Source organism: Folsomia candida, unplaced genomic scaffold (genome assembly GCF_002217175.1).
Source record: "Folsomia candida strain VU population unplaced genomic scaffold, ASM221717v1 Fcan01_Sc006, whole genome shotgun sequence".
NCBI lineage: Eukaryota > Metazoa > Arthropoda > Collembola > Entomobryomorpha > Isotomidae > Folsomia > Folsomia candida.
In genome coordinates this window covers 7,627,839-7,640,706 of record NW_019091198.1, presented here as the reverse complement: position 1 = coordinate 7,640,706, position 12,868 = coordinate 7,627,839, and the positions used below count along the sequence as shown (strand labels likewise).

The 12,868-nt window shown below is 38.7% G+C and overlaps 1 protein-coding gene across 2 annotated transcripts in view; it reads left to right on the top strand.

Annotated features, from left to right (window-relative positions):
* LOC110851032 (cholecystokinin receptor type A) overlaps nucleotides 1-12,027 on the top strand; it is a 47,643-nt gene extending 35,616 nt beyond the window's left edge. For both annotated transcript variants that reach the window (XM_035852948.1, XM_022098657.2), the window contains 4 exons: nucleotides 6,062-6,262; nucleotides 6,810-6,977; nucleotides 9,547-10,121; nucleotides 10,410-12,027. In XM_035852948.1, the coding sequence (XP_035708841.1) occupies nucleotides 6,062-6,262; nucleotides 6,810-6,977; nucleotides 9,547-10,121; nucleotides 10,410-10,691 (1,226 nt within the window). In that variant the 3' untranslated portion in view covers nucleotides 10,692-12,027. The remainder of the gene's footprint in view (nucleotides 1-6,061; nucleotides 6,263-6,809; nucleotides 6,978-9,546; nucleotides 10,122-10,409) is intronic.
* The last annotated feature ends 841 nt before the right edge of the window (nucleotides 12,028-12,868 follow it).

Below are 12,868 nucleotides of genomic sequence, written 5' to 3'. Positions count from 1 at the left end.
CTTTGTTGGGCATGAAATTGCAGAAAGAACCAATTACATTATGCAAAGGAACGCCTACACGGTGAAGGAATTATCATTCTCTTAAATTGAAGCTGACAATAAGGTTTTGGCGTCTGATTCAAGTACTAATTCCGTGCTTTTGTCTCCCTCCAATAACAAGTGTCTCGGATGCAAATTCCTCCCCTCTAATAATATCATTACATATTAGCGTCACATTTTGTTGTCTCGCTCGTTTCCTAAGTTATCTACCTACGTGCAATTTATCGTTTCGAATTACATGATCAAATGGGAACTGAGTTCTACAGATAATACAAAATTGCATACGATTCTGAAAATATATAAAAAAAATTTCAGTTTAAAGAAGTAGCATTATTCTTTGATGATTTCTACGGAAAATTAATATTTGTTTTCCAATTCGACTTGTTTGACTCCAATTTTTGGAACATTTTTTGTTCGAACAATACTGTTTGTTAGAGAAGGTTACGTAACTCGAATATATCTATATAATCGCATTGTGCCTAAAGCTATACATACAGCACACCTTAGGTCAAAGGTCGTCCTCTATATTTCCAATAATTGCGTCTACTCTCACCCCATAAATATTTCATTTGTCTCGCGAGCCTTTCTTCGTTTTCCCAGCCTTTCAACACCTAAGAATAGACATATTGCGCAAGTAATGTGTTAAGTCACGACATCCTCGTCCATCTCAGATTAGGAGCAGGACAGAACGAGAAGGTCATCCCCGCAGGGATTAAATAACTTTCAAAACGATTGAATAATTTATTAACTATCGATTCATCTGACATCAATTTAATTCGCGGAGGAGGACAATCTTCCATACACGTTGGTTACAAAAGAAATTGACATATTTTCCTTTTCCAAGAACTTTCGCTCGCTCTCTCCCGCTTTCTCGGGACGAAAGGATGTAAATTTTCTTAAAAACTTCGTACCCAACCCTTCGATTTGAAACCAATCAGTTTGTAGCAATTATTTTCACGCAACTTTGCAACACGTGACCCATTTAAGTAAGTAAATTTAAGTAATCCTACGCAGAGAAAAAACTTGACGAAGCAAAATTGCTATGGTGCGCGATAATAAATTACAACCGGTCTATTCATCATCCCACATATTAATTCGAATAACCTTTATTTGAACTTGCACTGTATGAATTGTTGAGCAAGTCGTTGGTTGGTGATTGGGGACAAAGTAGAAGGGAAACAAGCTGTATTTTTAAGGGTCTCACAAAAGAAAGTTTTCAACTGTGCAGAACTGACACAAGCCTTTGTTGTCTGTCGGTTAGGTTTGTTATCTCACCACCACCACCACCACCCCGTTCTTCTCATTTCACTTGGCACAGGAAAAAACGTCTCGTTAGTGGATGTGCTACCACGTTCAGAGCGATTATGCAGAAAAAGATACATATTCGGTCGTACAAATAACAAGAGTTTGCTGGCTATAGTTGGTGGTGAGGAAACTTTTTATTTCAGAATTTATCACTAATACTCTCACAACAGTGAGCAGATTAAGTTAACTTCATAATAATAATTCGGTCATTCGGGGCAAGCTTAATTTTGCCCCTGGTTTTCCTGCAACAATTTTCTTTTTCATATCCGCCCTTCCTTATTATTCTGGGTGTACACTGCTTTTTCTTCCTTCCTGAACAACATGCATACATACATATCTGCACTTTTGTAGTATGTATCTTACTCGGCGGAGTGGCTTTCTTCTTTCATGTAAAGCAAATTAGTTTGCACCTTACTCCCTATTCAAAGGCACTTCACTTTGATAACTCATGCTTACCGATTATGGCAAGATTTCGAGTTTTGCATTCAAACTCAATGCTGAGAACAATGAAGTACACGAGATTTCTCCTCTTTGGGTTGCCTCACAAGAAACCAGTTCACCATAATCATTAGCAATGTAAATAACTAAGAGGGAAAGAAACGCGAGAAAGTTTGCATACTGAATTATACAATGATGATGATAACGGTGTGTTAGTTACTAGAGAAAAGTTTAGGTGAAAAGGAGCCCACAGTTCTGATGTAATTGTGCTCGCTGATCATTTCGAGGTGGTTACATGAGGAGTTACAATTTCTAAAAACTTGATGTCTTGTTTGTTTCGGGAGGAACCGGCTGATTTTGCAATTTGCCCTGTGATGCGACTTGGCTGGGATAGATGCGTATATATCGCGTTGGAAAACCATTTGCAGACATAGATATTTATGTAACCTTGAGTTAACAAAGTACTGAATATAATGGGGTGAGAGAAAGCACGTGCATACTTAAAAAAGAGTGTAGCAACTAGTGTTTGTCATAATGTAATGTAAAATTTCCTTCATTTGTTCTCTTTCTCTTTTAAATTTACGACTGATTTTTCAAGGACGAACTTTGAGATTGGAGAAATATTGTACTCAATTTCACTTTTGGAGAAAATGTTCAACATTAAAGTTAGCTTATAATTTAATTTCTACGTACAAGCGCATAATTGGTACTTTATTTGATGTTGAGGCCGTCCCTTTTACTCCGTTTTCCATTTTTCAGCAACGTAATAGGATCCCTCTTCATGAGAGAGTGAGAGTGAGCTCGATTGGAGAAGAGCTCCGTTTGCATGCGTTCTTTGAAACTCTTGTTGAATTATAACTTCCATTAAACGGCTCAAGCACAAGTTTTTGGCGGCCGAAAGCAGTGTAATTTGGAGTTAACAAGATAACATGAGCCGCCCTTGGATGTTACAATTGTCGGATGCATTCTTCCATCCAACAACAGGCCATTCGTCTACGGAAGTCATCAAGAATATAATGCTTTGCCATGGACAAATGACAAACAGCTCGTTTCAAAAGTACATAGCAGCCAAATTTCGTTATCCTCATCATTTCGGAACTTTAGATCTCTGCCTGAAAGTCTAAAGTTTCGAGAAACCGTGCATCCAGTAGGAGTTTAGCCTCTCTCAGCACATACTTACATTCACACACACGTGTACATACAAACGTAATTGAAACAAAGAGCAAGGAAATAAGGAATCATTTTCAATTATTCACTGCCCATGTTTTACATTAGGCGAAATGTGATTCCTCCACCCCTCAGGGTGAATGGGAAGAAGATGGCTTAAGCAATTAGGTGTGGGAACGGAGCTGATGAGAGTTAAAGCCGTTCGTCGTCGCCAACTCTCAAATTTCTTAATGGACGCCGCATCATCCCGTACTGCACAATGTCCTGGCAGTAGTGCTTTCATGGCGAAATGGAATTGAGACACCCAGTCAGCGAGGAGGAGGTTTTATATAAATTCTGCTAATGTAATGCTCCCATTTTCCCCATGCACCAACCACTGCACTGCATCAAAAATTCTCTCTTCTACCTCTCCCAATTCTTGTCCCGTGATTAAGAGAAGGAAAGTCTATGTACATATCATGTTGCCTCCACACGGTGACTAATGGACTGACCCTGGCCCGATCCCCGTGTCCTATGTGTCACTGTCCAACTGGACGACGACGACGACGACGAGAACTTTGAGAATCGAAAGCTGTGTATTGTTAAGTCTAAGACGGCTAAGTTGGTGTGTTACATAAATTATGACCTGGCGTTAGGCGCAATGTGGTACGTACTTATGTATGTACGTATATATATAAATACGCCCGTTTGTGTACCGCTATTTAGTCCCCGTGCTACTGAAAGTAAAGAGCTAAGCTTTTATATCTGCTCTGTATTTCGCCCTCCTTCTTCCTGCCTTCTCATTCTGCGTGGTCGGAAGGTCATAGGAGAAGAAAACGAAAATAAATAGACTGCCAACTGATGGATTAACGTTTATTTAAGATCCCGAGAAACTCTCATTGTAATCTCTTGAGTAATTTCTCTCTCCTACATTTATACTTATTTTCACATTTTCTTCCCCCACTGCAAAAACCTCTGTGTGCAAAAACCATTCGCATTGTAGTGATGATCGTAATGCTGATGGTATCATGGTACAAAGAAGCAAAGCGGATTGATCTCTATGCCCTCGTCGTTCTTCATCTTCTTATTCTTTGAGGTATTTCACCTTCCATTTTGGTTGGGATCTTACAGGCTTAAAATAAAAGTAGGAAGTTGAGGAATGCAAATCAACATGATAACTTCCGCTTCGATAAGTCGGATTTCAGTTTTGCTAACATTTTCCATATTTCTCCACGTCTCGTCCATGTAAATACCTTGAATTGGCCACCCGTCAATATGTTGTATCCGCCACCTAACTGCCACCCCCCACTGCTGTTGTTAGGTTAATGCCGTCGGTTCGGCGATCGTTTTAAGTGCAACAGAGGAAATTGGCTCGTTGAGAGAATACTAATGGGATTTTAACATTAGAAATTAGGAAAGGTTGCGGACGATGATGGACTTGGCGAAATGAAATGATTAATCAGCCCATTCACACAATAATGTTGATGAAAATCGCACCTATACACAGACATTCGCATTAGTGTGTTTCACGGCGAAGCAATTTCACTCACTGGACGTAAATCATTAGTAGGTCTGGAGAGAAATAATATGATTTTCTTGAATTAGTTCACCCTTTTGCTCTCTCATTTGCGTGTTGGAAATCGTTTATTTAATCCATACACTACTCTACGCGTGCTGTTCATGACACTCATTGTTCGTGCGACTGGTAGATCAAGCCACCACGATACGATGCATGAGCAGGCTGGGCAAACAATTGCAAAATATTGAATGCCAAAGATACATGTTATAATTTGTAAGCAAGCTACTTTCACCAGACCTTCTCACTTTTTAACTGAGTGATTGCTCCTGGCAGTTAACTTGACTCACGTTAAGAACAGTTAGGGTCCACCCCGACCATGTAGGGATAGCGGACACGAGGTATTAAATTACGAAAATAAATATGCATGCATAATGACGACGAAGTTTCTACTCAAAATAATCTCCACAGTAGGATCAACTTTAGAGATAAATTCAACCAGGAACTAAATACAAGTCGTTTCATGTTCTAAATCTCTAGACCTAAGCTTATTTTTAAAAAGTGGATGTTTTGAATAAATATATGTCAAAAACACGCAAAGTACCGAAAATACTTTGAGAGGGATGATGACTCCATATGATATTAGCAACTAAACTCTCTGTCCTGGTGACTGAGGGTCAGGAACGATACACGTGAATGTACCTAAGTACGTACTGGACGCCTGCGACGAGATTCAGTTGGGAGGAAGGAAGGAGAGAGTTTTGGCCAAAAGAAGTGAAAGTACGGGAGAAAGCACGGCGTGGGTTGTGCTCATATGAATGGCCTCGCATTAATCTGTGAAGTGGAGTAGAGGTTAATTGCAAAGCTTAAGTGGAGAACAAACTCCTAAATCAAGTTACTTATCAGAGCAGCCATTTCCTATGTTCATGCTTGTATTAACACATCAAACGGATTACACCCGTTTTCAAATAAACTGTTGCGTGTCGGTCTCACATGTTTCCGGCGTTGTTGAATTTTCAACTGTGAAATGTTAATTTGGCCTCGAGCTTCCCTCACCCTTTTTCCCTAAATTGGCTATGTCTACATTTTAATTGGATCCGAGAGCGGGGGTTTTAGGTGGAAAAATTATTGAGAAATATAAATGTTTTACTCTGCATAATTGATACTGTTTTTTTTACACGGCGTGGCAACTCCTGCCTCCGAAACGGGGTAGCAAGTAGTTGAATTTTTGGAAACCTCAATCCCGTTATTTATTTAAGGTTATTTATACACACTTGAATTTTGAGTGGATTTGCAATCCCCTCAGTCTTGCTGGTTTTTATTGACAAGATCCTTAAAAAGACCACGCAAGGACTTGGTTGCTCCTCAAATATTAAATTTTTGTTCATTCCGTGAAATTAATTCCCCAACCAAATCAACACTTGACAGTTTAATTTTTACATGGGACGAAGAGAAGGGTGAAATCTGCGCAGAGTGTAATTTATTAGCGTGTCTGGTAATAAAAGGGAGTCGCTTCATGTCGTACTTTCCAAATACCTACGGCAATAATAATCTTCTTACAAGTTAGAAAACCATCATCACAATTTTGCTGAAAAGGCCTCTTATAATTTCTTTCAGCCGTCTCCGTGGCCGTGAGCGCTTGGACTTTGGTGGCCATATCTGTGGAACGCTACTACGCCATTTGCCATCCTCTGACGTCCCGAAGGTGGCAAACTCTGTCTCATGCTTACAAAATCATCGCCATCGTGTGGACTGCCAGTTTGATTTGCATGTCACCCATCGCATTCGTGAGTCTCCTTCAGCCAATTCGGAAAACTGGTGAGTATTAGAAGATTCATATTTCTTGGGTGTATTCTAATACCAAGAGTTAAACCACCATTACATTTCACACATGCCAACACCACAATGGAACTTGGCGGTAGGCTGATAACGGTGGTTTATTGCAAATTTGCTGAAATGTGAACAGGGCGAAAAACTACAGAAGTAATATCATGCCGAGCAGCACACACTCTCGAATTGCAATGAACTCTCTCTCTCTTCTGTTCTAGGAATAAAAGGGTTCAGAAGGACACAGAGTTTTTGGCTGGGGTCGTAAACTACGTCTTTGAGTGTAATGTTCAAAGTTTGATATCTTTTATCCAGCACTTTAATCCCTCCGCCTCATTATTAATTTCCCGTGGAAGGAGCCCAAATCCCAAAACTCTGTCGATTCCGAATCCTTTAATGTTACTAATAACCACGCTTAGTGGAACATTTGATTTGAGGTGGAGTGGAAAGAGAATGTACGACGCTTTGATGTCGATCCTTGTAATTAAGAAGCGAAACTGATTAAGTTCATTTGTGTAACTTTCTTTCTTGTTATTAGGGAGACACAAATGTCGAGAAGAGTGGCCGACGGAGGCATTGGAGAAAACTTACACCGTCTTCTTGGACATCATCCTCCTCGTGTTGCCCCTTCTCATCATGGCTGTCAAGTACGGCTGTATCATCAATCTCTTTCTACACAAGGGTGGACACGACGTAGTATTACAGGGTAAATACATTTAATACGTTTTATATGTTTACATATTTAAGGTTTTAATACAATAAAAACAAACAGGTTCTAATACGCCCCATGATTTTTAAATCCAAGAAATACAAGTTTATCATAAAGAACTTTCTTAACACCTGCTTTTGTCATCTTTGCTGTATCCAAAGCCTGTGTCTCATTTTTCTTAAACAATACAATTTTGTATAGGAATCATATAGTTAACTTCAACAGGGACGGTTTCAAATTTGTTTCTCTTAACTACAATGTTTTTTCTTGTCATCATTCGCACCCTTTGGCCGGCCTCCAATGTCAATGAACAGTTCTTAAATGGTACACACATATATTTATCCTGCAGCACAATTACCGTCGCTGTCGTCATCACAAATCCGTGCAACTACGTGTTCCAAGCTATTAAGCTTGTAATGAGGAGTCCAGACCTTATACTTTGCCCACTTTTCTTTTGATTGTCTTCCCTCAAGGTTATCGCGGTGGTGGTGAAAAGTAGTAAAACTTGTTTGAAGTAATTAACCTTCCAAAATTGCTGCAAATTCCCTTTTCAATCCATGCCGGACTGGATTGGCACGTCCGAATTACCCAATTTCCGATTGGTTTGTTCCTTCATACAGGGCTCCTTGTTTGATCTCCGATTGGCTCATTAGCGACAATTTCTACCCAGTTCAAAGTGCAACTGGGGGCGAGTTTGGTAGAATGACGATGACTGCTTCTCTCCTTTGTTATGACAATGACTCGCTGGCTATTTCCAGCACAAGGTCTGCTGCACCCTTCCATTGATCTCGACTAGACTATTTCCGAACAAAGAGGACAATTGTTTGCTTTCTCTACTACTTTATATTTTTTTGTCGTTGCGAATTTAACCGTGTCCTTGAAAAGAATTGTACGCATGTGGAGGGCAAATAAATTATAAATTCAAAAAGTCTGCTCATGCACAATTCCAGAACGCTATGGATGGAAGATAGAGATCTACGTCAGCTGCCGAAAGAATTGAACAATTCAGTACATGGAAGGATCTGCTTATTGTTGGCGTTCTTTCTTAATTTTTTTCCTCTGGCACAAAGAAAGGTTGTGGATTTGACATCAATAGTATTCTGATTAACTGACATGATCACAAAGCCAAGCTTTCATTCTGCGTGATAGTGGTAGGATCATCGCCTGCTGGATTCAAAGGAATTAGCGCACATTTCTATTCATGAATAGGTTTGGACCTACTCAGGAGAGGAGGAAGGCGTAATTATCATAATTAATATCTCAGTAATGTCCGCCACTATGGCTTTCAAGTCAACAATGAATGAATTCCATATATATTTTGCCGATTGAATTGAAATGTCAGATTTTCAAGCTCTATTTAAACTATGACATATTTAATGTCATAATGGATGCACTACTGACCTCATTTTGCATACCTTATAGTCTAATATCCTGTCCTATCTAGTCCACTTAATATAACATTTGGCTCGATTTCCGGGAATGTTCCCATTCTGATTTGCAAAATTTAGGAATTCTGAGATTTTGAGCAAAAGCAGACTAAAGGGAAAAGCTATAAAGCAGACTCTCTTATTATTATTACGATCTTCCACAAGCATGTAGCACGTAACCAAGTTGCATGAGCTCGACTTGATGAAAGTTGAAGAGCAGGAACAACGCTTAAAACGGAGAGAACATGCAGAAATCGTGATGCAATATGAAAAAATATCTTGGAGAGGAAATCCCAACGTGTTGATTCTAATTTGAGCAGACCCAGCAAACAGATCATAACCGTATCATGACTTTTTATGAGCATAAACTGGAATGCACATTTCTATTTTGCAGCGATGATGTAGCTTAGCTTAAAGGTTAAAGTACTATTACTGATAGTAGGGAGCGTGCAACCTTGATATTTGAACTTTTCCTTGTAAAAATATATATCTGGACGGTATTTCTGGTCGTGACTAAAAAAACGTATTGGTGCACTTTTAGCAGAGTTGTATAAGGAGAAAAATGATTGTAATGATGTGCAGGATATAGCCCAGATTGTCAGTCAAACGGTCATAAATCAACGATCAGGAACTATCCGTTTTGTTGTACTGGAACTAATGTAATTTTTGGTGTAAAACCAAACATATATTTCCGAGTTGGGAAAGCTCAAGAGTTGTGGCTAAATAAAACTCTTGAAGATTCTCCATTATACACAATGTCATTTTTCTCCAGAATATCTACTTAAAATGAAATATGAAGTCGTTACAAGTCGGCGTATAAAATTGGCTACTCCATTGTCAACTGCGGATGGCAGCCAAGAAGGAAAAATTTGTTCTAAATTTTCCTTCTGAGCGAAACAAGACTTTCTCATTTTTTCCTTCCCTGCACAATAAAACATTCAAGTTGTATGGCTAGCAAAGCAGGGCAGTGCTACAGCAAAGGGATTTTTGACAAGATTAATGAAACCAGAATTGAAGCAGTGCTCTGCTCAATTTTCTCAGTAATTGCGCCTTTCAAAAAATAAATTCAATCGTCTTGCATACAGATTACTTGCACAGAAAAGGTATAATAATTTCTCATTTCCTTTAATCTTTTGCAGAACAATCCTCCATGTTGGCGACGAGTGGCGGGGACGAGTCCTTGACTCCAGCCGCCTCGCCACGACTTAACGTCACAAACAATACTAACAACACACATTCCAAACCAAACTCGAACAGTATTTTCACGGCCTCCTTCCGTCGCCACGACTCATGCTCTCGTCAAAACAACAGTGATGGAAGTAATGGAGGTGGTGGTGGTGGTGGGAAGGAGAACAAGAAGAAAAACCCTCGAATGTCCCCCTTGGCCATCATGGTACCCACGACGAATGCCGTAAACTCTGGTGAAAGCGGATATCAGGAGACATCGATGAGAGACAGCAACTCGTCTCCCATTTCACCCGCTCCTCCTGGCGTCGTCGGGATTCCCAAAGGCCAGCAGATGAATAATCACCTTTATCGCCAAAGTTCAGCCTATGGACATACTTCCTCCGTGGCTGTGCAGACGTCCAATCCCGCCGGAGTTCTTCGCAGGTGCAACCAAGCAAAGAGCTTAAAGCGGAAGAAAAGAGTGATTAAAATGCTCGGATTCATCGTTCTGGAATTTTTCTGCTGCTGGGCTCCACTCTACGTCATGGTATGTCCAATATCAAACCACTCCTCTTACATACTTGGTTACATGTGCGGACATCACTTTGGAATTTAAAACTATAATACACCGGATTCTTTGTCAGTCCAGTCACACGCAGGCTAAACTCTTGTTCCAAACATATTTCGGCTATTTATATTTCAAAACTATGTCCAACAGATGGACCACAATGACATCAACACTGACAAAAATTTAACCAACGACAATAATATGATCTTCCTCCCAACTAAATATTTCTATGTATACAACAACTTGTTCTTGTTTGACCTGTTTCAGAACACGTGGTACTTGTTCAGTCCAACCGAGCTTTACGATATGATAGGACACGTGGGAGTTAGTCTGATTCAACTGCTTGCATACATTTCTTGTTGCTGCAACCCCATCACGTTGTGCGTCATGTCGCGCGGATTCAGAATAGCGTTTTGTCACGTCTTTGGCTGTCATTGCGACTCGAATCGACACTCGGCTTCACACTCTCAGCGCAACGACTCGGTGCGACTGACTCGAAACCGCTCCCTGTACACACCCACCTTCAACAAGACCACGGATCACGTCTGAATTTCGTGCTGGCGGAGAAAAATATGTTTCTGAAGATGTTCTCACATGATTATTACGTGATTGTATTTACTTGGTTTGAAAGAGCAATTTGATATAAATGCACATACACAATTGGAATTTGACCATGTACATCATTTTCCCTTAATAAAAAAAAGTAATTCGACTGCAACGTTCACACTGAACGGTGCTGTTGTGTGAGTTGGAATGTATTTTCTAGTATTTTTGAAAAACTTGTACGGTTTACATGTTGATGTTACCCTGAACAAATTGTTCACATTTGTGGATCTCATCTATGTACTGCTCCAAAAGAAATTATTATGTAAATGTTGAGGTCAGATCTTTCCTCCTCCGTCCCCAAGCCTATGATATGATTGATTGGTGCTGCTGTTGGTAGTAAAATGTCATTTTCTACAACATATATATCGAATAATGTGTAATACATTCTTAATATATTTACCTGTTACTCATTGTTTCAAACTTATTCGATGTTGTACTTGTACTTTGTCTCGTCTCGTAAAATTTTAATGAATCTTTTCCTAGTTTAGAAATCAATTGTGAAAGTGAATTCAAAATACCTGACTAGACCCTCATCAAGCAAGCGATCAAAAATGGCCACACCACTCTGAATTCAAATCTTCTAATCGCATTCAGTACCTTTTAATTAATTAATCATTATACATAAAAAAATAGTTACATAAATATGAATGTTTTAAAAAAAATGCACGCTTTATAATGCAGCGTGTCTTAATATGTATGTATCTCTCTGTTATCTATATTGTGCTCACTCTGCAAAGTATCAAACAAAAAATATGTGTAAATCTTGAATGTCTAGTAGTTAGCTTATCTGTTTATTAAAATAGTATATAAATTGTTGATGAAGAGTAAACATATTTTTCTGTGTTCTTGTATCGTACTTAATTTTATTATTAATATCACGTCAGCATGTTGTACTTCTTGGTAATTACGATAGTACTACAAGTCGTGCTTAGTAAACAAATATATTCATGTGAGATATCTTGTTATTAAATTCTCTATTACTATTTAATTCAGCAATTATGTACGAAGAGTTTGGGGAGATTAGATTTTGCATGCGTGTAAACGAAGCAATGAACTTACGTACTTATCGTTTGATGAATATTACTGTACTATTTTATTTATGTACTTGTTTACCTGATCTAGTCAGATAATATGTATATGCGATGCGAGAGATAAGTTAAGCGACGATAAGCTACTACATGGGATACGAATTATTACCACTGTAATATATGTAAACAATAATTAAAACCGGGATTGTAGTATTGTATTTTAAATGTGAAAAATAAATTTTGAATTTTACTACGAATCATCCTTTTCTTTATCGAATGCATAAATACATCTGCTAGATTAGATATTTATTATTTAATTTTCCGCATTTCAATTTCTCTGAAGAGGTGAGATTATCAATGTACCCGATTTTGATGCCCTTTGAACATGTTGTATTAATAGTTACCGGATGAATATAGTAAGATCCTCAACTGATTTGTAGTCTAGGACCCCATTTGTGCCCGCCACACCCACTCAAAGGCTCGAAAAACACGAAAAAAGTTGTGTTTTTCCCCGTTCAAACCGTCACGAAAAACCAAATTTTGATAGATTTAGAAAATTTTCATACATATTTTCTTGTCTAGATAGTTGGTTTGTGCTTTATTATCAAACTCAGCTTTTTTGAAATGTTGATTTTTTCGAAGACGATATTTTCGAAAACTATATAAATATTTTCGATAAAAAAAATAGCTTCATATGCGATATGATAAATGAGCTAATCTGAGATCAGGAAAATCCAAAAATGATCAAAATCGGATGAAAATTGGATTTTAAAAATTGGATTTACGACATCTGATGAATTATTTGAAAAAATTCAAAATTTCAAAAAAGTTGAGATATCTACTGGATATGATCACACAAGTATCTGGGATCAAAAAATGTAAATTTTATCAAAATCCGAGCAAAAATGGATTTTTAGCGGATTTTTTAAGTTGGTAATTTTTGCGGCTTTCATCCCTTTGAGGGGGTGTGGCGGGCGCAAATGTGGCCATGGCATCAAACCACTCTAGGGTTATGATACATCCGCCTAGGGCTACCATATATGCTAAAGGCATCAAGATCTGAGAGGGGCATGTGGAGGGTCTCTCCTCCTT